We start from the raw sequence: 25,470 nt of genomic DNA, 5'->3' as shown, positions 1-25,470 counted from the left end.
GTTTGGCCCTAACGACTCGTTAGTCATTCTCAAACCGAAACACGGTTATGTCCCCAAAGTGTTAGGTACTCCATTCAGGGCCCAGGTTATTTCCCTCTCGGCCCTGCCGTCGTCAGGCAGTGAGGAGGGCAGTAACCTCCTTTGCCCGGTTAGGGCGTTAAGATACTATGTAACGTGCTCTGCAGCCTTCAGGCTCTCAGAGCAGCTCTTTGTTTCGTTTGGAGGGCGCACCAAGGGTCTCGCCTCCTCGAAACAGACACTGTCCAGATGGATAGTGGAAGCTATTGGAGCAGCTTATGCGTCAAAAGACCTGCAGTGCCCTCTGGGCATACGGGCTCATTCTACCAGAGGCATGGCCTCATCGTGGGCATGGTCCAGCGGAATTTCCATTCATGACATTTGTATGGCGGCGGGATGGTCCTCCCCCTCTACATTTGTTAGGTTTTATAACCTAGAAGTTCCCGCCCTGCAGGCTAAACTTCTGTCAGTCTAGTCGTGTTCACATCCTGCTCTTGCAGGCAGCCTGAATTATCAATTAGCTCGTCCATAGAGCTGCACTTTCAGGGTATCAGTATTATTTAGACCGGCTGCGCCGCTCTTATGTTCCCTATGTGTGCTTATGAACATGCGCTGGCCCGCGCTGCTGGCCACCTGTTTATTTCACCCTTATACTCTTCAGTTTTTGGGGGTTATGTGTGATACTTAGGCTCGCACGGCGTGGACAAAGGGTTCCCGGTGCGTAAGCAAGCTTACGCAATACGAGAGAACCTCTCGTAAGAGAACGATACTGGTTACTCACGTAACCTCGGTTCTCTCTAGAAGAGGGAACGAGTATTGCGTTCCCTGCCGTGCTTTAAGCCACTAGCTCGTGTCGCTTCATTCGACAGAAAACAGAGAATTTAGCCTCCGAGCCCTCTTTTATAAGCTCTGACGCCGCCCATTCTGGCGGGCTGTGACGCGCCAAGGGCGTGCGCGCCCTCATTGGGCGTGACGTCACGCCGGGCTCACCGGTAGTCTAAAGCCAATGAGTGCGCAGTATGCCTCTCTAGCTCAGCTGGCCGCAGCTGCACTGCGTTGACAATATATGAAAATTAAGGATAATTTTTGGCTTCAGTATTTCGAGAAAAGACGACCTTTCCCGGTGCGTAAGCAAGCTTACGCAATACTCGTTACCTCTTCTAGAGAGAACCGAGGTTACGTGAGTAACCAGTATCGTTCTTGTGTTTCTCTATTTTCTGTTCTAACAGCAGATGTTCATCACTAATGCTCAACAATCACTTACATATTCACTTAATTATCTCACTGCAACACTGTCAATTTTACTTTTTACTCTTTGTAGTGTGGATTTTCCTGTGGGGTTGAAAGGGTTAACATTGTAAGATAAAAAGACACACCCACAAAATGTATTTTAACAGTAATACATTTTCTGGGTCACCATTGTGCTAAAGAGTAGAGCCTGTGCTCCAGGAGAAGATCTACAAAAATTGATGATACGCTGCATGTTGCTTTATTTAACAGGCGATGCCTGTGTAGTTGCTGGTCCAGTGGAAATCTCATTATTTCTAAAAGTTTTTTAGTGGTCTCAAATGGAAGAAGTTCATTATAATACTTTGCTCACGTTAATGATGCATGTAACGAATACGACTCTGGGTTAATTTGAATTAGCTCAAGAGTATAGGGAATTTTGGAAATATCAATAATTATGACTCATGGTCATAATTCATAAGTCGCATGTACATTTATTTTATCTATTATAGAGATTACCTTGTTCTGTAACTGGTCTGATCGTTATTCGTCCCGCGAATAAATGAGATTATCACAGTTAAGAAGGGGTATCCCTTTACAAACTCCAAGAAAGTTTTATCTTCTGGCCACGAACATCAAACTTTCTGAGTTTATTAATTAAAACTAATCAATGTAGTCTACAATATCGAGCTTTGTAGCTTATAATTGGATCTTTTAGCTTCATTGACCTATAAGGTGGTTTTTCAAACACAGAGACAGTGAAAAAGTATTTATGAATTTTAATAACAATGTAAAACTAAGGATTATATGAGCTACGAATATAAACGTACGTAAAAATACAAACAATAAAACAAACACACATTTAACCAAACAAGAAAATACGTGATCAGAATAAAATGAAATGAAAGAAAGAAAGAAAGAAGAGAAGAGAAGAGAAAAGCTAGTAATTATTACATACAGAAACCTAGGTTCACGAGACACCTGGAACAGCTTTTATCAGATAAATATACTTGCGAGTTTGTCTTCTGTTCGGGGGATTGCTGAGAGGCAGGAAAGCGCGGACGGTGTCCTGTTTCTGCTGCGTCTTCCAGTGCCGCGGAAGTTTAAAAGGCTTACTGACTGTAATGTTACCGAGAAAGTTCGTCTCCCGGGATGGGAGAGGCCGGAAATCTTGGCTTCTAAGAGAGAAATCTATGACTTGAACATGCGTTTGTTCGATAGAGAAGGCCAGGGCCTTCTTCAGATGTTCCTGGGAGAAGCGCTGCGCCGGAGAGGAGGAAGGGCGGCAGCAGGAGGTGAGGAGGAAAGAGCTGGAGAAGAGGGTGAGGAAACAGGGTCTCTTGCTTTTTAAAGACATTTGTTTACACCCTCCTGTTGGGGAAAACAGCCAATCAGATCTCCTTATCTGACAGCGGGAACATTTTCTTTGTGTGAAGAAGAAACGCCTACTTTGACTTTGTCATGTGAGAGATGGAATTCGTATTTTCTCTTTCAGAAAAGATAATACCCATAAGAATACATTTCATTGTAATCTCATACATATATGCAATTCCGTGAGATCACTACGATTAGAATGATACCAGACATGGTGTACAGAATATGGGAAATACAGATATGCATTTCTAATGTAGGATTCTGAGCATCTTAGGAGTCAATTGATTTCTATGATAGAACATAGAAAATCTCAATCTGCCATGGAAATTATACACACATAAAAATACATATCAAAAACATGGCTATTGGATCACATGTGTGGAAGTGTATGTTTCAAAGTCCACGAGTGTGTTTGGGTGTGTGTGCGTTGGAATGTCTGCTTTCCTGGGTCGTAAAGTTTTATGGTCTGGGGTAGGGTTACAAAACCATGATTCTATTTGAGACCCTAAATTGGGAGAAACATTCTTTCGACAGACACTTAGAATTCAAAACTGCACATTAGAAACCACACCTCTATTATAAGGTAAACTAACCACACATGCATAATGGAATTGTACATATATTTAAAATCACTATTGCTTATCATGAGTTACACACAAAGGTTGGTCTCTTGGTGTGTGTGTGTGTGTGTGTGTGTGTGTGTGTGTGTGTGTGTGTGTGTGTGTGTGTGTGTGTGTGGAATGTCACGAGGCCAGCCAAACTGGCGCTGGCAAATTGGTCCTCGTGGGGCAATTATTAACCAGCACGGACACAAGACGATGTGTCTTGCCATCACATGATCACTTAATGCGAAAAGCAGATGTCATTGTTGCTACATGCATTATACATTTTAGTTAATACACTTAAATGACAGTTGGTCAATTTAAAGCAGTCGGTTTCTGCAAGTGAAATTAGTTTTAACTCAAGTTTTAATTTAGTTCATTTTTACAGTAACATACTGTAGATTACAGTAAAGAACTGTACAATTAACAGTAAATTACTGGCAACAGTGTTGCCAGTATTTTACTGTAAAAAAACCTGGTAAGGTCTAACAGTGTATGACTCAGTGCTCACACTTTATTGTTGCAATGTCTGACTAGTACAAATCCAACCAGAATTAATATAGCCAAGCAACAGCAATGGAAAATTAATGCTTCACAATATCGTCCTGTGATATTAAAAACCTTGAAATTGAGACACTATCTTATCTCTTATTCATGAAGACAAACATCCCTTGAAAGCACACAATCATAAGATTAAACAGCAATAGCAAGTATTGCAAGAAAATAAGTAATATTAAATATAAAAACATAAAATTATAGAAATTAATAATACAATTCTTAAATGATGTAAATCAAATAATAATAATATGAATAAATGATACAATTATGTAAATCAAATAATAATGCAAATAATAAATAATACACTTCATAAATGACTAATGATTATAAATCATTAAAAATTTAAATCATACAAAAAACAAGAAAATAATAAGACAACACAGAGGTTGCTATTGAGATTCCTTATACACCGCATAAATGATCCAAACTCTGAATAGCATCTTGTTGTTTGTGCTCTCTCCACTCAGCTGGAATCTCACCATCACCCTGGAATGTTTTATTATAATAATTTTCCAGATCTTTCTGGAATCTGCACACAAACCATTTCCAGTAGGACAGTTCAGAGTGATCAGGGGTGATGCTCCACTTCGCATAAACTCCTCCTGCTCTTCTGTATTCTTTATATGGAAACCTCACATCAGATACAAAAAAATGTTTACCACCTGTTACTAAAGTTGTGCAAAAATCAGATTTGAGATATGTTGTGTTACGCCAATACCATCCATTAACTCCATCCACTCTGTGGAAAGGAACACTGTGATCTCCAGGATGGTTTTCTATAGTGTTGGTGCAGACAGCTTTACAGAATGGACACTGAACCCAACAGCACTGACAGAAGTGATCAAACAGAAGCTCATCTGGTCTTTCTATATAGTCCAGCTTTTCTGGAAAAGTCTCTGTGAATCCACTGCTGATGTCAGATATTATATCAGGAAGTTCTTTCTTTATCACATCTTCTAGGAGTTTCACATCAACATCATCATGTTTCACTCCACTGAGGTCTTTTTCAGAGAAGATCAGCACATCTGAGAGCTGCTGTGTGAAACTCTTCAACCACAAACCAACATCTCCACTGTTAACTTGAACATGTTCAGTAGATTCTTGAGCTGCTTTCATGATCTTCTGCTGTAGGAGTTTAATGTTCTTCTTCATCTCGGGTAAAACACTGACACTGAACTTATCAGTGATGTACAGACTGACTTCATCGCTGATGAAACTCTTGAAGTGATCTTCAGGATTTTTAATGTAGTTCATGTATTTGAAAAAATCCTCCTCTTCTGCCAGTGTCTTCAGGATGTGTTTCTCCAGATTTGATCTGTTTCCATTCAGCGATTGACAGTTTGTTGTCATTTCATCAGCCAAATCTCTGGCAGTCTTCTTGAAGACACTCTGCTCAATGGGCTCTTTAAGTTTCTGACAGATGATTTCACCAAAAATGGCAGCTGATGTTGATCCATGACAGTATTTCTGGAAAATACTATAGTACTCTTCTCTCTTCTTATTAAAATATGTTACAGGATCAATGGCTTCCCTGAATATCTTGTGTTGGACAGTAATCATCTTGTTTGCTCTCTTACAGATGGAAAGAACCAAATCCCTGAAGAATTCATTCTTGAACACATATTTCACTGGTCCTTCCTCATGTTGTACTATCCTTGCCTTGATGTAACCTGTGAGGTGTTGAATGCAGCTGATGTTGTAGCCCATCTTTGAAATGTTAAATGATTGAATCTCTTTGTCTGTATGCTGAGCAATGTCTGTGACTAATGCTCTTATTTGAACTTCATCCTCTTTAGAAAGAGAACCGCAAACAAACTTCTCAGCTGATCTGATGACTTTTGTTAACAATCCACTTGATTTTTTTACCTTTACATAATCTGAAAAACTGGGCACAGAGAAAATATCACTGCTCTCCTTCCAGTGGTCTACAGAAACACTTTTATAGGTGTCACTGAGGATCCCTCTCACATCTCTCATTATATCAATGTCTTTGATTGGAGGTGTGGCTGACTTGATGTTATTCACACACTGTTCCCAAAACAAATCAAACTCTTTCTTCAGTGTTTCTTCATCATTTGCTTTATCTTTCAGTTCTAAGGCAAGTTCTTTGCTCTTTTCATAGAGAGTGTTTTCTTGATGTTTCCTCTGATCATCAATCTTTTTCTTCAGGTCTCGCTGCTGAAGAACCTCATTTAATTTCCTCTTGGTTTCTTTCACAATGTTTTCCTGAAGCTCATTGATTTTAATTTCGAAAGATATTTTCCACTGAATCAGTATATCTTTATCTTTGTCTTTCTCAAAGAATTCTGACATTGATTTTTTCACTTCTTCTCTTGTCTTCTTCAGTTCTCTTTGAAGATCAGTTTCCTCAACTTCATGAAGTGCTTCATTTTCTATTTGGTTGTGTAGTTTGTTCTCAGTTTCCTTCATGGCACTGCGAAGACTCCAGGTCCACTTGCTGTATTCTGTCTCCAGTTTTCTGTAGGCTGAAATCTCCAGAGAATTTCTGAAGCTGAAGACAAATCGTTCATTCAGTAAAGCCCCCCAGAGATCTTTAATACGATCTTTTAAGTGTGTCAGCATCATCCCATGTGAATTTGAGGCATGGCAAGTAATGGTTTTCTTTAGCTCTTGAATGTTCTCGCAGTAGTTTGGGTTTGGTGGTGCCATGGGTGGGCTGCCTTCCCAGAGCTGAGCAAAATACTTCACATCTTTCTGAACATCAAATCTAATGACATCACTGAAACATTCTGCGTCACAGACTTCCTCTTTAGCAGCGAGTTTTGTCATCTCATCCAGTTTTTCCTGCAGTCGTCTTCTTCCCTCCATGTTTTTCTCTCCAGCTGTGACGTCTGAAACGTTCTGATGTACAAACACACATCTGGGATTAAGTCTGACTTTCTTCATCCTCAGGAAGGCCTGAACAACAATCTGAAGAACATCTTGCATGTCAGATGGGTTTTCTCCAAAGATGTTGATCAAGGTCAGATTTCCAAGTCCAACAACAAATGTGGCCAGTTCATTGTCATGATGTCTTGTTGATCTTCCAGCCAGTTCTAGAGCACGAAGACCCTCGGTATCAACAACCAGAATATAGTCAAAGTTCATCTGTGTTTTCATCTCATCTGAGACTTTGATCAGCTGCATAAAAGCTCCTCTGGTGCACCTGCCAGCACTGACGGCAAACTGGAGTCCAAACATGGCATTCAGCATGGTGGATTTCCCAGAGCTCTGAATCCCTAAAACTGACAGCACAAAGACTCTCTGGTCTCCCAGTTTCTGGATGAGTGCATCTATAATAGCAGAGATCCAGTCCAGAGGAACATGAGCAGCATCTCCATCCATCAGCTCCAGTGGAAATCCAGAGATCATCATCTCTGCTGCAAGACTCGGGAGAGAAGAGAAGTGAAACTGCAGATCTTTCTTGTTCTTCCTCACCGATAAACATGATTCATATATCTGACATATCTCCCTCATGATGTGCTCCAGACCAAAGGCTGCAGCTTGAAGATCCTCAGATATTCTCTCAAGTTCAGTTTGTTCAGCCTTGAATTGTTCAGGTTTGTCGTTGTTCTCTTTCAGTTTTAAAACTGCTGACCATGTTTTATCATATTTATGATGAAGAGCAGAAAGGTCAGCAGATGTGTGTTCATCCAGGAGGATTCTGAGCCATTTGAGAAAAAAAAAAGTTTGACGTTCAGGATGTGAGTTAATTTTTTTATTAAAGCGTGTCATAAACTCACTGGTGTCACATTCATGCTGTCGTTCACGGATTTTCTTCATTTCTGTTTTTTTCACATTTGTTTCCATTTTTATATTATCTTCTTGAGGTCGATGTAGTTCTTTGTTCTTCTGACTCCACTGATGCCACAGTTTCCCTTGATGAGGCAGAAATGATTCTTTCATTTTGGTCAGATCTTTCTTCTCCAATAAACTCATCATCTGCTGTGCTGCTTCTCTTCCTCTCCTGCAGTCATCGTCATCTTCCTCATCTACTCTGATGTCTGCGTGTTTGGACATATCTTCAAGTCTGAAAGTGGAAGATAATTCTGAGAGACAATCATTTATAGCTCTTCTGAGTTCTTCAGATACATCTGACTGATTTCTGTCTTTCAGACCAATCTTGAATTTCCCTTTCTTCATCTTCATTAAAGTAGATTCATCCTCTGTAAAAAGACAAATAAGCGGCGTTGTGATTCTGAACAGGTTCTGGATCTTTTCTGCACTTCTGTCATCTTTCTGAAGTCCTGGTAGAAGAACAACATTGACTGAGGCCATTTGAGTGAGGATCTGCAGCTGCTTCTCATGGTCTCCTGCATCACCGTGTAGATTACAGAACGCAACACAGTCAGTGAATTTATCTGTGTTTTTCCCAGAGGGACAGAACCAGGCGATCTCCACCACTCCATCCATCAGGACTCTGGTTCTGCTGCTGCCTGGGCAGTTCCTGTGGAAGAATGTGTTGTGTTTCTCATTGATCAGACTGTTCATCAGATGGGACTTGGATGAGGACACAGAGCCAAATCTGAAGAAAGACACCATTGGAGTTTCTGCCTTGTAGACAGTCTGGGTTTGACTGACGGTTTCATTGTTGGTTTTTCTCATCTTCCAGCTTTTGTTGATTTGTCTGAATGTCCAAAGAGGAAACTCAATCTGTTGTGTGAATGGATCAGGAACAAGCAAAGGCAGAGCATATTGACACTGGGACAGTTTAGACACCAGCATCTGCTTCAGGAAACCATCAGCATAATGAAACACGGCCATCTGAACATCCATCGGGTGAATGCGATCAGTTTGACTTGTTCCTTTGTTAGACAATGACACTGCTTGGAATATATCACCAATGTCTTCAGATGTGTCAGTGTCACTTTGTTGTGTTTTATCATGATCATTGGCCTTATTAACATGAATGTATCTTGCTCTGTAGTCCATCATCAGTAGTTTTTGTAGGAAAGTCTGAATCAGTTCCTCTTCAGCACAGGACTCATGGGACAGTAATGAATGTTTAGTTATCTGAAGAACATCTGCAGCTCTCAATTTATTGTTCCTGTGAAGATGAAGTCTGTGAAACAGGTGCTGTATTTCTTCAATTTCAGTCTTTTCTTGTGGTCGGCAGGAACTGACGTTCTCTCTCTGTTTAATAGACACAATAATAATAGATTTATTTAATTTTGTTTCATTCACATGCAATCATATTCAGTATTGATAATGTGAAAGGCCATGTGATTGGGTTTATACTTTTTAAAGTTCTTTTAAACTTAAATGATCAAATAAACAAGTTTGTAATGGATCAATTAATGTTTGATCATCAGGTTTCAGCTGTACATGTTATTTATGATCAAACATTACTTAGCCTAATCAACTGCTTACTCTTAACACTTAGCAACACAGCTAAAATATGTCTAATATGTCTGACATTGTACTGTTAATTTTTAACTGTTGAGACAATATGCTTTGTTTTTGTAATTCCACTAGGTGCAACTGGCATCACAGAAACTACATAACTCACATTTAACTATATCAGGTTTGTTTGTTTGTTTTACTAAAAACCCTGAAGCCTTTCTTTCTGAAAATACACATGCACAATACTTCACAGAGCTTCAGTACAGTGGCACAGATAATGGAAGAAAATGGCATTAATATAAAACAAGACTAAAACCTCTCTAAAGATTTTCTGTGAATGTTCACCTTTATTGAATCATTTGTTTCAAAACTGTCAGTCGACTGCTCACAGAGACTGTTTCCTGTTACACAATTCTCTGTGTTTTCAGGTGAATCTGAAAGAGAGAAAACAGCACTAGTTTGTAAAATATTACCTCTGAAGACTTTACGATTCAACTAAAAACAAACATTTGCTCACCATTGTTACAAACTTATATTTACTTTTATTTGTGGAACATAAAAGGCAGAATTAGTAGGCTATGCACTTGATTATTAGCCTAGAAATCTAGAGGCACCCTAGCGGCAGCAAAATGTATTTTGCAGCCAGGGTAGTCTAGCAACTCTCCGTTGACTTTCGCGCTGGAAAAACCTAAATTAGGTCAGGCCAATCACATCGTGTATAGAGTAGGCGGGGCGGGCTTAACATAATGCTGGAGAACAGTCTTTCAAATCGGCTTTGGCCGCGACTCTGGAGGACTTGTAGTTAAGCTTTTCTTTGAGAAAAGAGCAAAGAATGGCACTTAAGTCATTTTTAAAAAAGGAAGATGTGTTCATAATTTTGCCGGCCAGTTTCAAAAGTTGAATGCTGCGTTCCAGGCAACCTGTAACCCGTGTTTTTCCAACCTTATACCCGTGAAAGTGCACTGCAACGGCAGCCAAACCCGTGACTTCCCACCCGTGAACTCGTACTAGATCGATGTACTCCCAGTTACGAGCTCTGACGTCATAGCCCGCGAAACCATACAAAACAACAATGGCAGCCCCTACGGATGCAGTGTTTCTCCAGGCCGTACACGGTAAGAATACACTTTAGGACATTATAACGTTGCAGTCAAATTAATAATAATATAATAATAATGATAATATAACACACACGATTATATATTACAATGTTATGTGTCTAAAATAATAAGTATGAACTTGAACTTTTTGAACTTTTGAACGTGAGTACAGAATGACTCATCTGGTGTGCGATTCCAGTCAACAGTCATTAGCCGGCAGCAACAACCTCCCATGGTCCTGCCCCACCCAGAAAGTTTTATTTATTTAGGGAGCAATGTATTTGTTGGACTAATACAGTGAAAAGTTAAATTCTTGTGTTTCTGAATAAATAAAGCCGTTATTTGACATTATAAAATCAATCTGATTTAATTTATTGATCAGAATCTATATCCTACAGGATGAATACAAATAACATGACACTTATAATTTTATATGCACTATACTGGTCAAAAGTTTTAAATCGGTAAGATTTTTAATGTTTTTAAAATAAGTATCTTCTGCTCACCAAGGCTGCATTTATTTGATTAAAAATACAAACAAAACATTCATATTGTGAAATATTATTACAATTTAAAACAGCTGTTTTCTATGTGAATATACAGTACAGTGTAATTTATTCCTGTGATCAAAGCTGAATTTTCAGCATCATTACTCCAGTCTTCAGTGTCACATGATCCTTCAGAAATCATGCTAATATGATGATTTGATGCTGAAGAAACATTTATGATTATTATCAATGCTGAAAACATTTTTTTACTGAAACCTATATATACACCACCACAGTACTTCTCGCGGTAATCTCATGGCGTACCGAACGTGTCCCATCCCTTGATGCCCCGCCCAGCCCTAGCTCATTGTTGAGGTCAAAGTAAGTAGTCTACCCTTAATATGAAGTGTTAACTAAAAATGTTAAGATTGCAGTATTACATTTATTTGTTCTTGATACATCATATTTATAGTCATTTTCTTTTATCCGTAGTTTGCAGTGTTGGGCATTATAACCAATCACACATTTCTGTTGAGTTTAGGAATGCAATGTCCAATTAGAGTCATGAGGGTTGCACATGCACACTGACTAAATTTTTAATCTGAGCTCATGCAAATTATCTCTTATCATAAACAACAAAATGCAGAAAATATGCAAGTAAGAGGTTTATTTTGCCGTATAGACAGTTTTAGATATTAGATATTAGATATTAGCCTATATCACTTACTTAATGTAGGCCAATAGCTAATGTACACTGTAAAACCTGATGAGTTAGTTCAACTCAAACCGTTTGAGGAAACTGATTGCCTTAAATCATTTAAGTTTATTAACTCAAACAATTTAAGCATAAAAAATTGATTTGTTTGTTAGTGTAGGCCTATAGTAGGCTGTGTTATGTATCCTGATTGACTTTATGATTAGTTAAATCTGTTTTGCACATGCATCGCCACAGAGTTAACCATTTCAGACAGTACCGGACAGCCTCTGTCTCGTTCACTTCACGCCTGTGGGCGTTACGCACAGCTCAGTGTGGCCACTCCAATTTACCTTCAATGAAATCTATGTCAAAACGCGTCAAAAGAGGCAATGCATTTACGCAGAGCAGGGTCATAAACGCGTGTGTGTCTGGAGTTCAGCGAGCTCCAAGGAGCACTACTTCAGTCTATCCACGGAGCGCTTAAGTCAACAGCGCTGAATGAATGATGATCTGCTTTTATGTAATTTTTCCCTTTTTATTCAGGATATTCACAAATGTGTTAGCTATGGCATGAACTATCTGATATTCCGATTGTCAAATACATGCAAGTGAAAGTGTATTGTTGTTTAAACACCTTTATAACGATCGCGTTAGTTTGTGCCGCAGACGCAGTACAGAGAATCGGATCTGTTGGATTTAAAACACGTGAATTCATCCACTTCTCCCGAAATACATAAAAGTAAAGTGGCTGGTCAACTGGGAGAAAGAATAGAGTAAACATTACTTACACAATGTGTATCTGATATGAATAAAACGTGTCGAATTATAATGGAAAGGATTATTATACTGTAAAACCTAACAGTAATATTAACTAAATACAATTGAGTTCACAGCACTCAAATATTACCGAAACTTGAATGACTGAAACAGAACTCAAACTGAATGAGTTATAGAACATTTCTAGATCCCAGAATGATAATTGTATAATTCAGTGATTAATTAAGTGATGATTGAGCATTAGTGATGAGCACCTGCTGTTAACAAGCAGAATCACTGAAGGAAAGAGAAACACAAGAACTACAACTGACTTCAGCCACAGCAAAATCAACTGGAGATAAAAGAAGACATTAAATATCTCAAGATCTCAGCAGAGGAGGATTAAACAACTCCACGAACAGCATTACCAGCTTCACTTATTATTAACCACTTTGACTTTATTACTGCCATTCGTCTACAGAAGGTCTTATTAGAATGAACAAAGGTTTAGAAGTTGATTATTTGAGTTTCATTTAAAGGGATACTTCAGGATTTAGCATTAAGCTTTGCATTAGTAGAAAACCTGTAGTATTTTCGAATTACCATGCTTTCCACCCTCATATCCCCCTGAGAGGAGAGATTTATGTATTTTTTGTCTGAAAAAAATCCTCCGATGACGCAAAAATCGGCATTTTGCGTCATCAGAGGATTTTCGGGCCAGAGGCTAAAGACTACAGCCAGTAGATGGCGTTGTTCCGCATGTTTTCAACCCGCCCATAGAGGGTGGGATCTCACTCACAGAATGTACACACAGTCAGCTGTCTTTCTTTGGAAGCTAAGCTAGCAGGTTTTTGTTCTGTGGAGAAAGCTGAATAGTAGGAGAAAGCTGATTAAGTAGGGGTTACCATCCTCCTTTTCCCGGACTTGTCCGGCGGGCGAGATCGTCCAAAATGTCCGGGATTCGGCTTTTGCTTTCTGCGGTCGCCATTCATTGTTTACATGCACACCTCTTGTTTCAATCTAACTGAATTCATTCCGATCGGTGAATCTGAATGTGGTGTTTACATGAACGCTAAACAAGTGATCGGTTGATGTGCGTTTTACCATTGCTAAGAAAATTCCCGCACCTCCGTTGCGAGACCGGCGCGTCTCAGTAATGACTGCTCATTATCTGCTCATCATCGTCCTGCTCGCAACAGTAAACAATGAATGGCGACTGTAGAACGCAAAAGCCCGGACATTTTGGGCAATCCCGAAATCGCAGGCAGACTCGTCACGGAGACTCACTGGTAGCCTAACCTTGTTTTCAACTGCGCTCTCTTACCGGTAGGCGTGGCCTCCTAGGGCAGCGAAGCAAGTGCATTCTGGGAGTTGTTGTCTTTCATCCACATAAGCCAAAAATACATTTTCTGGCTTTTCTCAGTCTAGAAAGCTCCAAATTAAAAAATGACTTCACATTTCTTCTACATAAATGACCTATTTTAAATACACATTCATCTTTCCAGAGGTGAAGTATCCCTTTAAGGTCACCATGATGGAGATCAGTGCTTACTTTAGTTGAGCTCTTGACCCTTGACTTTTGCACTTAAGATTTTCTTTGGCTGCTATAATTGAGTGTTTATAAAACATATTTGTTATGGCACAAAAGCCAAGGAAAAGGCTGATCAGGTGTTGATGGTGAAGGATTGTTGATGACAATCATCATTTCGTGACTTGATTCACTGATTTCATTCAGAGTCTGATCTCTGATTAAAAGGGCAACATATTAGTTTCACTCAAAACTGTGATTCTACAGCATAAGAGCTAGCCATGTTGAGACATCAGATAATATGATGGATTTTACAAATAGTTGTGCACAAAAAGTTTCACAGAAAAGGTATTGCATTATTAAGACTCACACAGACATCAAGAATCAGCATATGAATCTCAACAATGGTGACCATTAAAAAATGATGCATGCTGGGTACTAGCATAATACAAAACTTATCCATGGCTCCCAGCATGCATTGCGGCATAAATCATTTTTTAATGGTCACCATTTTTGAGATTCATATGCTGATTCTTGATGTCTGTGTAAGTCAGCATAATATAAAAGAGGTTTTTAAAATCTGTTAATCACAACAATGGGCCTTACAGCAGAATCAATTATACTATAATGAATAATACAAGTAATACATCACCTGTCTAATCAGAGATTAGGCTCTAGGAATGATCAGAGAATCAAATCACTAAATGATGATTTTTATCATCTTAACAACCACATGCTCATATTTTCTTTTGGCGTATGTACCATAACAAATGTATTTTATAAACACTCAGTTACAACAGCCAGAAGAAAAACTGGTGTTATAAAGTCAAGGGTCAAGAGCCCAACTAAAGCAAACACGGATCACTATCATGGTGTCTTTAAAAAAAACTCAATAAATCATTATCATCTAACCCTCTGTTCATTCTCAATAACAACTTATGTAGACGCATGACAAAAGTCAAACTGTTTAGTAATAAGTGAAGCTGGTAATGCTGTTTGTGTGGTGGTTTAATCCTCCTCTGCTGAGATCTTTAGAGATTTAAACGTCTTTTATCTTGAGTTGATTTCATCTAAGGCTGTGGTTGGAAGTCAGTTGTAGTTCTTGTGTTTCTCTTTCCTTCATTGATTCTGCTTGTTAACAGCAGGTGTTAATCACTAATGCTCAATAATCACTTAATTAATCACTTAATTTCTTGACTGCAATGTATATCTACTTTTAGTAAACTCAACTGAAATAAGTTCAGAGTACTCATAACTATTGTTTTTATAAACTTAATTGAATTGAGGCAATTGGTTTCCTCAAATGAAATGAGTTAGCTTAACTTGTTGGGTTTTACAATGAATTAAGGCAATCGGTGTCCTCAAATGTAATAAGTTAGCTTAACTTATTGAATTTGACTTTGTATTACTGTTTTAGTGGACTCGATTAAAATAAGTTCAGAGTACTCATAACTATTGTTTTTTATAAACTTAATTGAATTAAGGCAATTGGTTTCCTCAAATGAAATTAGTTAGCTTAACTTGTTGGGTTTTTAGTTTTTAACATGATTTTTTCCCTGGCTGCTTTAACTGTGTGTCTCTGATGCATATTAGTTATGGTAGGAATCCAAGAGAAACTCAGATCAGATGATGTTGGTCACTTTTTAGTGATAAAAGTCATCATGTTTTGTCCTGCTTCATTGATACCAAATATCTGATTAAGTCATTAAATATTAGTTGTTAATTTTGCATGACAAAAGTGCTATAGAGGATCCTGCAGTGCTGTCATACTCAGATTTTATGAAGTCATTATACAGAAAATGTTTTGACAGGATCATATAGACTCACTCAGACATCAAGAATCAGCGTATGAATCGCAACAATGGTGTGACGCGCTCCAATTCTTCTTGCAGTCAAAGATGGAGCAACTTTCTGCTCTTAAATTTATTCCGTGCACTGTCAAGTGCTTCATCCGATTGGTTGTGTTGCCGGTCTTGGCAGCAGTTATCTTGTCGCAAATATTGCTTTGTGTGCAGTTGGCATCGAGCCTGGAGAAATGTAGCCACACTTTTGATTTTTTCCACATCTTTTCCACTACTCTAAGGAAAATGCCAGCGATAGTACACAGGACAACTTTTTTTTCCCTAGCAAAATGGTCTTTCAAAAAAAACTTGGCTGCCTATGCAGTAGAAAGGTGATTTTTTTTCCCCAATTGGACTGAATTCATTCCAATTGATGAATCTGAATGTAGTGTTTACATGAAAGCTAAACATGTGATCGGGTTGATGTGCGCATCTATGTCACAAGCTTCAAATCGGAATAGATTTTTTGATATGCACACACTGCATAAATATACAGAGTTTCCTGCTGTTAGCGCATAATAACTATACTCATACACTGGTTCTTTATTTGTTTTAAACAGCAGACTTGATATTTATCTATTTCTGTTCATAATTTGGAGTAAATGAGCATATGAACCGTTTTGCCGTGCAGCTTATATTTATTGCGCAGTAAAAATGTCGTCTGTGGATGAAAATCTGAAACAAGGACTGGTGGGACGTTGTCCTGCTCCACTTCACAGACGCTGAGTGAAAGGAGAATTTTAGAATGACAGGACACTCATTTATATGACACTTTGTTCAACAGGAAGAACAGCTTGCTCCGAGTGTCATATGTCATATTCTATTTCAACGTTCAAGTGTTTACATGTTCTCTCGATCGGATTAGAAAAGCAATAAACCACCCCTTTCAATCCGATCGATATTTAATTCAGATCGAGCTCAATCGCATCAATTATGGTGTTTACATGAAGGCTTTTCAGCCCGATTGAGCCGTCAATCCGTTTGTTTGCATGTAAGCATAGCCAATGTCTTGATCGTGACCTAAGCAGTAACTGGTTAGCCTATGCAGAGAAATATACAGAGGTTTGACATTGGCTCTTTTGGGTTTGTTGAAGACCAAGGTTAATTTGCACCTCTGAGTTGGAAGCCCAGCAAGAAGAGCACTGCAATATTTCAGTCTATAAATTACAAGGGCCTGAACGAGAAGTTGTGCCACATTTACAGTGAGGAAAATAAGTATTTGAACACCCTGCTATTTTGCAAGTTCTCCCACTTGGAAATCATGGAGGGGTCTGAAATTGTCATCGTAGGTGCATGTCCACTGTAAGAGACATAATCTAAAAAAAAAAAAAAAATCACAATATATGATTTTTTTAACTATTTATTTGTATGATACAGCTGCAAATAAGTATTTGAACACCTGTCTATCAGCTAGAATTCTGACCCTCAAAGACCTGTTAGTCTGCCTTTAAAATGTCCACCTCCACTCCATTTATTATCCTAAATTAGATGCACCTGTTTGAGGTTATTAGCTGCATAAAGACACCTGTCCACCCCATACAATCAGTAAGAATCCAACTACTAACATGGCCAAGACCAAAGAGCTGTCCAAAGACACTAGAGACAAAATTGTACACCTCCACAAGGCTGGAAAGGGCTACGGGGAAATTGCCAAGCAGCTTGGTGAAAAAAGGTCCACTGTTGGAGCAATCATTAGAAAATGGAAGAAGCTAAACATGACTGTCAATCTCCCTCGGACTGGGGCTCCATGCAAGATCTCACCTCGTGGGGCCTCAATGATCCTAAGAAAGGTGAGAAATCAGCCCAGAACTACACGGGAGGAGCTGGTCAATGACCTGAAAAGAGCTGGGACCACCGTTTCCAAGGTTACTGTTGGTAATACACTAAGACGTCATGGTTTGAAATCATGCATGGCACGGTAGGTTCCCCTGCTTAAACCAGCACATGTCAAGGCCCATCTTAAGTTTGCCAATGACCATTTGGATGATCCAGAGAAGTCATGGGAGGAAGTCATGTGGTCAGATGAGACCAAAATAGAACTTTTTTGTCATAATTCCACTAAACGTGTTTGGAGGAAGAAGAATGATGAGTACCATCCCAAGAACACCATCCCTACTGTGAAGCATGGGGGTGGTAGCATCATGCTTTGGGGGTGTTTTTCTGCACATGGGACAGGGCGACTGCACTGTATTAAGGAGAGGATGACCGGGGCCATGTATTGCGAGATTTTGGGGAACAACCTCCTTCCCTCAGTTAGAGCATTGAAGATGGGTCGAGGCTGGGTCTTCCAACATGACAATGACCCGAAGCACACAGCCAGGATAACCAAGGGGTGGCTCTGTAAGAAGCATATCAAGGTTCTGGCGTGGCCTAGCCAGTCTCCAGACCTAAACCCAATAGAGAATCTTTGGAGGGAGCTCAAACTCCGTGTTTCTCAGCGACAGCCCAGAAACCTGACTGATCCAGAGAAGATCTGTGTGGAGGAGTGGGCCAAAATCCCTCCTGCAGTGTGTGCAAACCTGGTGAAAAACTACAGGAAACGTTTGACCTCTGTAATTGCAAACAAAGGCTACTGTACCAAATATTAACATTGATTTTCTCAGGTGTTCAAATACTTATTTGCAGCTGTATCATACAAATAAATAGTTAAAAAAATCATATATTGTGATTTCTGGATTTTTTTTTTTTTTAGATTATGTCTCTCACAGTGGACATGCACCTATGATGACAATTTCAGACCCCTCCATGATTTCTAAGTGGGAGAACTTGCAAAATAGTAAGGTGTTCAAATACTTATTTTCCTCACTGTAGGAAGGGCCTGATGTTCCTGATGTTGTGCAATGGAAACCTGCATGACCATGCTTTCCTTATCACTTATATTCTACCTATTATAGACTTTACTCTTCTATACAATCTTTAGAACTTTTTTTTGTTATTTCCTCCTTAGAATGAATTGCTTTGGTGTTCATTTTTAAGTTTTAAGTGGATAAACACATTTGCTGAATGAATATAAATGTAAATAAAATTACAGTGATGAACCCACTGTGATGGGTTTCAAGTGCCCCTCTCTATATAAGAACCAATGATTATTAAGATACTCCAAAGGCCAGAGAAGATAAGGAATCACTGCCCCTGTGATTCACCGGCATAGAAAAAAAGTAAGATGCATTCTATATATTTAAGATCCTGTTGTGCATAAAGCAAGATTGATTTGTTATTGTTTTAGGAACAGAATCATCAATGTTGATTCAATGTTTGTCTGCTATCAGGGTGTATACTTAATTATGTAAAATATTGTTTTTACCTGGCATTAAGGAAGTCTGCAAAGATTCATCTGTCTGCAAAGATTCCTCTGTCTTTGGAGATTCCTCTGTCTGCAAAGATGATAATGAGGGTGTGAGTTACAAACTGCATGCCTACAAGAATGATATTCTGCCTAAAATCTCCTTCTGATGATGGGTTTTGTCTTTTTTATGTCAGTAGCTTCTTTGATGCTAAAATTTGACTGGCTTCTAGATTAAACATTCACATGAGTCTCTGTACATGAACATGGAAAAATGAAAAATCAAACACCTTGGAAATGACAGGTATGCACTATGTTTCAGGAATGGCACAAAGGTGTGTGTCTGTTCAAGTTACTGTCTTTAGATCAGTGTGTAGACCTTTGTTGTGTATGTTTAAATTATGTTGTGTTGTAAATCAATCAAAACCATCAAAAAGTCATTATTTTTAAATCTCTCCTCATTTTTGTGCAAGGTTCCTCACAGTCCTACCTGACAGGGCCATTGTGGGAGGGTCTTTATCTTTCTCAGGTGTGAAACAATCAATATTCATGATGATTCACGCCTCCTCACATAAAGCTAGGGCTGGGCGATTTAAATCGCGATATTGTTATGCGCATCTCGTCAGTAAAGCCGGTTCCTTGATTAGTAGTAAATCACCATCACCTGCTTTCAGATGGAGCGGCATTTAGGGCTGAGGAGATAATTAAGTGATTAATTTAGTGATGATTGAGCATTATTGAAGACACCTGATGTTAACAAGCAGAATCACTGAAGAAGAAAATCACAAATTGTAAGTTACCATTAAGGTGATGGGTGTTTGCTTTAGTTGGGCTCTAGACCATTATATGTTTACTTAAATATTTACTGTTGTTTGTCTGCTGTTATTGATTTATAGCAGTTAAATGAACAAAGTAAAATGTTATCTTATAGTGTTGGTTATGTTTTGACATAATCATGCTGTGATCTGAAAAATGAAACATATTGAGATAGTTTGGTTTAACTTGTTAGCAGCAGTTTAGTGATCCTTCAGCCTATGATTATCAGTACTTTACTTATAATTCAAAATATTTAATAAACATTGTTCTGATCAAAAAGACGTTCAGACATATTCATTTAAAACACATACATCAATAATCAGCCTGTGAATCTCAACAATGGTGACAATAATAAAGCATGTTGCAGTGGCTGCCACCAATCACAACTCATTAATGGCTCCCATCATGCATTGCGGTATGAATAAATTATGATCTGAATTGACTATTCTGCTCCTCACCATTGTTGAGATTCATAGACTGAATCTTGACATCTCTGTGTGCCTAAAAGAATAATTTTTTTTTTAAAACAACTTTTAAGAAATCCTTTTATATTATATCAAAAATTCTGGCCATTTATTCAGATTCACAGTTATGCTGTAACCAACAACATAAATCGAAGTCAGAAAGAAGGATTTTAATGAGTTCAGTGATCTAGTTCAAATGATGATTGTCATAATATAACCAACACCATCAGATCACTTTTGATTCTTTGTTCAACTGGCAGTTTTAACTCAGATACAACCACCAAACAAAATCTAAAGTATTCATAAAAGGGTCAGAGCCCAACTGAAGCAACTACCCATCACAATAATGGTAACTTACAATTTGCGATTTTCTCCTTCAGCGATTCTACTTGTTAACATCAGGTGTCTTCAATAATGCTCAATCATCACTAAATTAATCACTTAGTTATCTCATTAACTTAAACACTCTTGAGTGTGGACTCATACACTCCCAGGAGTGTTAATTTAACACTGGAGGTTTTGCTGTGTACAAAGAGCCGTAGTTAACTGACAAGCTGAGCCATATCGCATTAAATATCGCTGGCGATACGTCCGCGATATTGATGCGATATGGCTCAGCTTGTCAGTTAATTACGGCTCTTTGTAGTAAATGCCGCTCCATCTGAAAGCAGGTGATGGCGATTTACTACTAATCAAGGAACCGGCTTCACTGATGAGATGCGCATAACAATATCGCGATTTAAATCGCCCAGCCCTACATAAAGCTTTCATACACTGCAGTACAATTTTAAAATTCTTGTGAAGAAATAATCAGTATGGGTTTCATGACCTTATTTCAGTAAAAAAAAAAAAAAAAATTCACAAACCACGCATAAACGTCATTTTCTCAAGACTACAAACTTTTACATACATGCTGCTGATATATTATTGTAGCAGAGTTTGTGCTGAATACAGTGTAATCAGACTTTAGCCATGAAAATGTCACAAGTAACAGAAATAAGCACAAATGCCAGAGCAGGACCCAGAAAACACCTCAGACCCCAGAGGGTTAATGAATACTTTTTTTCCTGAGGAGAAACGTCTTTCACTAACAGTGATAGGAATAACAGCATTCTGACGACCCACATTCGCCCCTCATGCAGCGTGGAAGGATGGCCCTTGGGCGGACCGCTCCTGTTTGCCAGATCTGGGCCACAAGCAGGCCATAGCAATGCCACATGTCAGCCAAGAGCAAAGAAATAAACCAGAACTGGACCTTATCTGAGCCACAAAGTCTGTGTATATTAAATATGTGGTCATTTCAGCCTTAACAAGCAGAATCACTGAAGGAAAGAAGAGAACAGAAAAAGAGACAAGCAGAAACACAAGAACTACAACTGACTTCAGCCACAGTCTCAGATGAAATCAACTGAAGAGAAAAGAAGACATTAAATCTGTGAAGATCTCAGCAGAGGAGGATTAAACAACTCCACAAACACCAACATCTAAACCTCTATTAATTCTCAATAAGAGCTTCTGTAGATGAATGGCAGAAATAAAGTAAATCTGGTTAGTAATAAGTGAAGCTGGTAATGCTGTTTGTGGAGTTGTTTACTCTTCCTCTGCTGAGAACTTGAAAGATGTGCACAGCAAAATCCCCAGTGTTAAATTAACACTCCTCAGTGTACATATGTGTCCACACTACAGGGTGTTAAAAATTAACACTAAAGCAGTGTTGAAGTTAATGAGATCATTAAGTGATTAATTAAGTGATGATTGGCCATTAGTGGTGACACCTGATGATAACAAGCAGACTCACTGAAGGAAAGAGAAACAAGAACAGAAAAAAGAGAAATACAAGAACTACTGACTTTGAACCATTATTGCACTTATTCTTTTACCAGTTTGACTTTATTTCTGTCATACATCTACACACGGTCCTTTTTAGACTTAACAGAAGTTTAGATGGTAATGTTTTATGGAATGTTTCGTTTCATGTCACCATTAACATTAGTTTTTCTCTGGCTGCTCCAACTGTGTTTATAAAGCATATGTGTTGTGGCAAGATAAACTATGACTTGGGCTGTGTTTCCTGAAAGCATCGCAAGCCTAATTTGATCGTATAGACCAGTGGTTCTCAACCTCTCCTGCAGGGACCCCCTGACAGGCCATGTTTCTGTTTTAACCCTGAAATGGCACACCTGATTCAGTTAATTAAAGGCTTAATGAGTAGTTGACTAATTGATTAATTGACTAATTCCTACTCTTCCTACTCTAATAACTACTCATTAATTGAATCAGGTGTGCCATTTCAGGGTTAAAACAGAAACATGGCCTGTCAGGGGGTCCCTGCAGGAGAGGTTGAGAACCACTGGTATAGACCATTTGTTGCAGTTGGTCTGTGATCAAGTTAGGCTTAAGATGCTTTTGGAAATGCAGCCCTGGTTATGTTTTGATGATGAAATTACTAGTGACCTGATTTACTGATGGCACCCAGTATTATAAACTGATTATCTAAATGTTTTATTAATTTTTCACTGCAGTAGTTACTTCCAGCAATGTTTTAAAGATCTGAAGGATTTAAAATCACAGACATCAAGAATCTACATATGAATCTCAACAATGGTGACAATCAAACAAATGCTTAATGTTGCAGTGCATGATGGGAGCCACCAATCAGAATGCATCAATGGCTCCCATCATGCATTGCAGCATGAATAAATTATGCAGCTGAACTGTCCTGTAATTTTCATTGTTTTTTCTGTTGGCTTTTATTTTGCTATTGTTTTGTTCCGACTTTAGTAGCTTGTTTTGTGATGTTCAGAGTTGATCTGTTTGTCACTAGTTTGTTTTTTTGTCACCATTGTTGAGATTCATATGCTGATTCTTGATGTCTGTGCGTTTAAACACAATAACTTCTTTGCACAAAGTATTTAAAAAAAAATTATATTGCTGTTGGATCTCAAACTGTAGAATCTCAGAGCTACAATCACCAATAATAAAACAAGACATCAAGCATATAGTCAAAGATTTAGACTCTGAATGCCATCAGTGAATCAGGGGCCTGTACCATGAAGGTAGCTGAACAAACTCGGGGTTACAGGATTAGTTTTGAGTTGACAAAACCAAACCGATGCAATCAGGCTTTATTGGTACCATGATGCAGCTCATTAACTTTCTTTGTCAACTCAGGCTTTGATCCTTAAGCTATGATTACTCCACGCGCGTGTGCACATAAAAGAGTGACGTCGACACTGAACAACCAATCGCGGGTAGAGCGAGAGCGATATATTTTTCCGCGGAGGAGCAAGAGATAATCATTCATAATTACGATGAATTTAAATATGTATTTCAACCTCGAAACAATACGGTCTTTGCCGCCAAAGCAAGAGAAGACTGTTGGAGAAAGATTGCTGATTGTTAATGTGTAAGTTAAACAAATAGCCTACGTTCTATATTTATGTAAAATTATGTATGTTTATATGTATGTGTAGCCTATATGTGTAATATAGCCAATAGCCTATTTTTATAATATATAAAAAAATGTGCATGTATGTACTAAGAAAGATTAATATTCATTGATTTTTAGATTTTTAGATGCAACCCCAACTCCAAATGTTCTTGGCAGCAGATAAAGACAAAATATAAAAATATAATTCAAAGTAGTTATTTCAAGGAGTTAATTCAAAGAGTATTTACCACAACCTTTTATTACTTTTGTGAACATTTTATCACACTTGTTTGCAGCAAAGAGAAATAAAGAATTAAATTCAGAAAACCAGAATACACTGGCGGAGGAGTTGGCTCTGAGTAGGCAATAAGGGATGGCCGATTATGGATGGGATTACAGGTGCTGTACAATCTGACCCTGGTGCTGGCTCCTCTAAGCAAGTAACACTGGGTACGTGTGCAATACATTACTACTTTTTTTTAAGTTTTAAATATGGCTGACTGTATGTTCTGCAGGGAAATACAGTGTCCCTGTTGAAGCTAGCACACACACACACACACACACACACACACACACACACACACACACACACACACACACACACACACACACACACACACACACACACACACACACACACACACACACACACACACACAGTCTCCCACACAGAGGTCAGTATGCAGCAGACAGAACACCAAACATAACCTGCTTTAAAACAGTTATGCTTTACATTGGCCTACTTTTATTTATTAGGATGAAGCAAATGATGAAGACACTCTGTCTGTGTGTTCAGTTGCTGATGTGAATGCACTGGGCTTTTTATTATGGCAAACATTTGAATGTGTGGCATAAAAAAGGGACTGGCCCTTACACATCTCTTTTGTAGGATTTTTCACAACCTGCCCCAGAAACTGAGGCCTCTACCTCAATGGGCTTCAGAAGAAATGTGTAAGGATTTAAAACCCTTGACATAAATTACAGTCAGTCCTGTGTTTGTAGGAAGTCAAGGAACTTTTTGTGATTTGATGAGCCTCCAGAAAACTTGTAATGATCATGTTTGTGATGGAATTATGTTTCAGGTGGAAACAGACTCAGTCAGGGCCCTGTACAAAAGGAGTCTTGAACTAGACTGTTCACTAAAGGAGACTTGAACCAGACTGTTCACTAAAAGGAGCTGACTGTGAGCTGAGGAGGCTCCAAACAAAATCAAACAGCTGGATAAAACTGATCTCAGTATGTATATAGTTATATATATATATATATATATAGTATAACTTATTTACTAACACTTAGTATGAAAATTTATTAATGCAACTTTCTCTTGCTCTCTTTCTCCCTCCCATCCCACAAAACCAATAAAACAGTTTGAGACCTATCTGCAGTTTCAATGTGCTTTTATTAAGTGTAATATTGTATGGTGATTGCATCTACATCTGCACCAGCTGGGTGGTCAAGTGTGATCGGGTCAGTTTCATCGGGGAGAAGCTGGTTTTGTGGTGTTTCTCGCTCCTTTCTACTGGTGACTATTGTGCAGAATGGCACATGCAGCCACTATCTGTGATGCCCGCTCTGGTGACTCTTAAGTGCCGAACACAGTTGAAATGTGCCTTTAGGATGCCAAAGGTCATCTCTATCTTCACTCTGGTTTTATTGAGTGCCACATTCAAGCGGTGCTGTGGCCCTGTCTGAGGGTCATGATAGGGGGTTATTGTGTAGGTTTTTCTATCTCAGTTTAAATTAACAGTGTTTTGTACTGTACCAAATTTAACTTGCTTTCCTCAAAGCGCTGACACAACACAGACTCACGGAAAATTTGTAAGACAAGCACTGGAGCCAGGCCATTTGGCATCCAAACTTGATCATATGTTCATGACCACAAGTCGTGTTTAGTAGTTTAGAAATGTTTAGTAGATCATTGTTATATCTGTTAAAGTTACTATTA

At 38.6% G+C, this 25,470-nt stretch overlaps 1 protein-coding gene and 1 long non-coding RNA gene across 2 annotated transcripts in view; both read right to left on the bottom strand.

The window, feature by feature from the left end:
* Positions 1 to 25,470, bottom strand: part of LOC308693527 — a 91,677-nt gene that overhangs the window by 49,444 nt on the left and 16,763 nt on the right. The gene's annotated exons all lie outside the window — the stretch shown is intronic.
* On the bottom strand, positions 4,182 to 19,366 carry LOC308687151 (interferon-induced very large GTPase 1-like; the record flags this gene model as incomplete). The annotated part of the gene is made up of 3 exons (XM_081359428.1): positions 4,182 to 8,912; positions 9,468 to 9,556; positions 19,306 to 19,366. 3 exons carry the CDS (start codon positions 19,364 to 19,366, stop codon positions 4,182 to 4,184), a joined length of 4,881 nt encoding a protein of 1,626 aa, XP_081215554.1.

This window comes from Scardinius erythrophthalmus (genome assembly GCF_964197995.2).
Source record: "Scardinius erythrophthalmus genome assembly, chromosome: 1".
NCBI classification, from domain to species: Eukaryota; Metazoa; Chordata; class Actinopteri; order Cypriniformes; family Leuciscidae; genus Scardinius; species Scardinius erythrophthalmus.
Note: the sequence above shows the minus strand (reverse complement) of the source record. Positions and strands in the feature narration are given on the sequence as shown.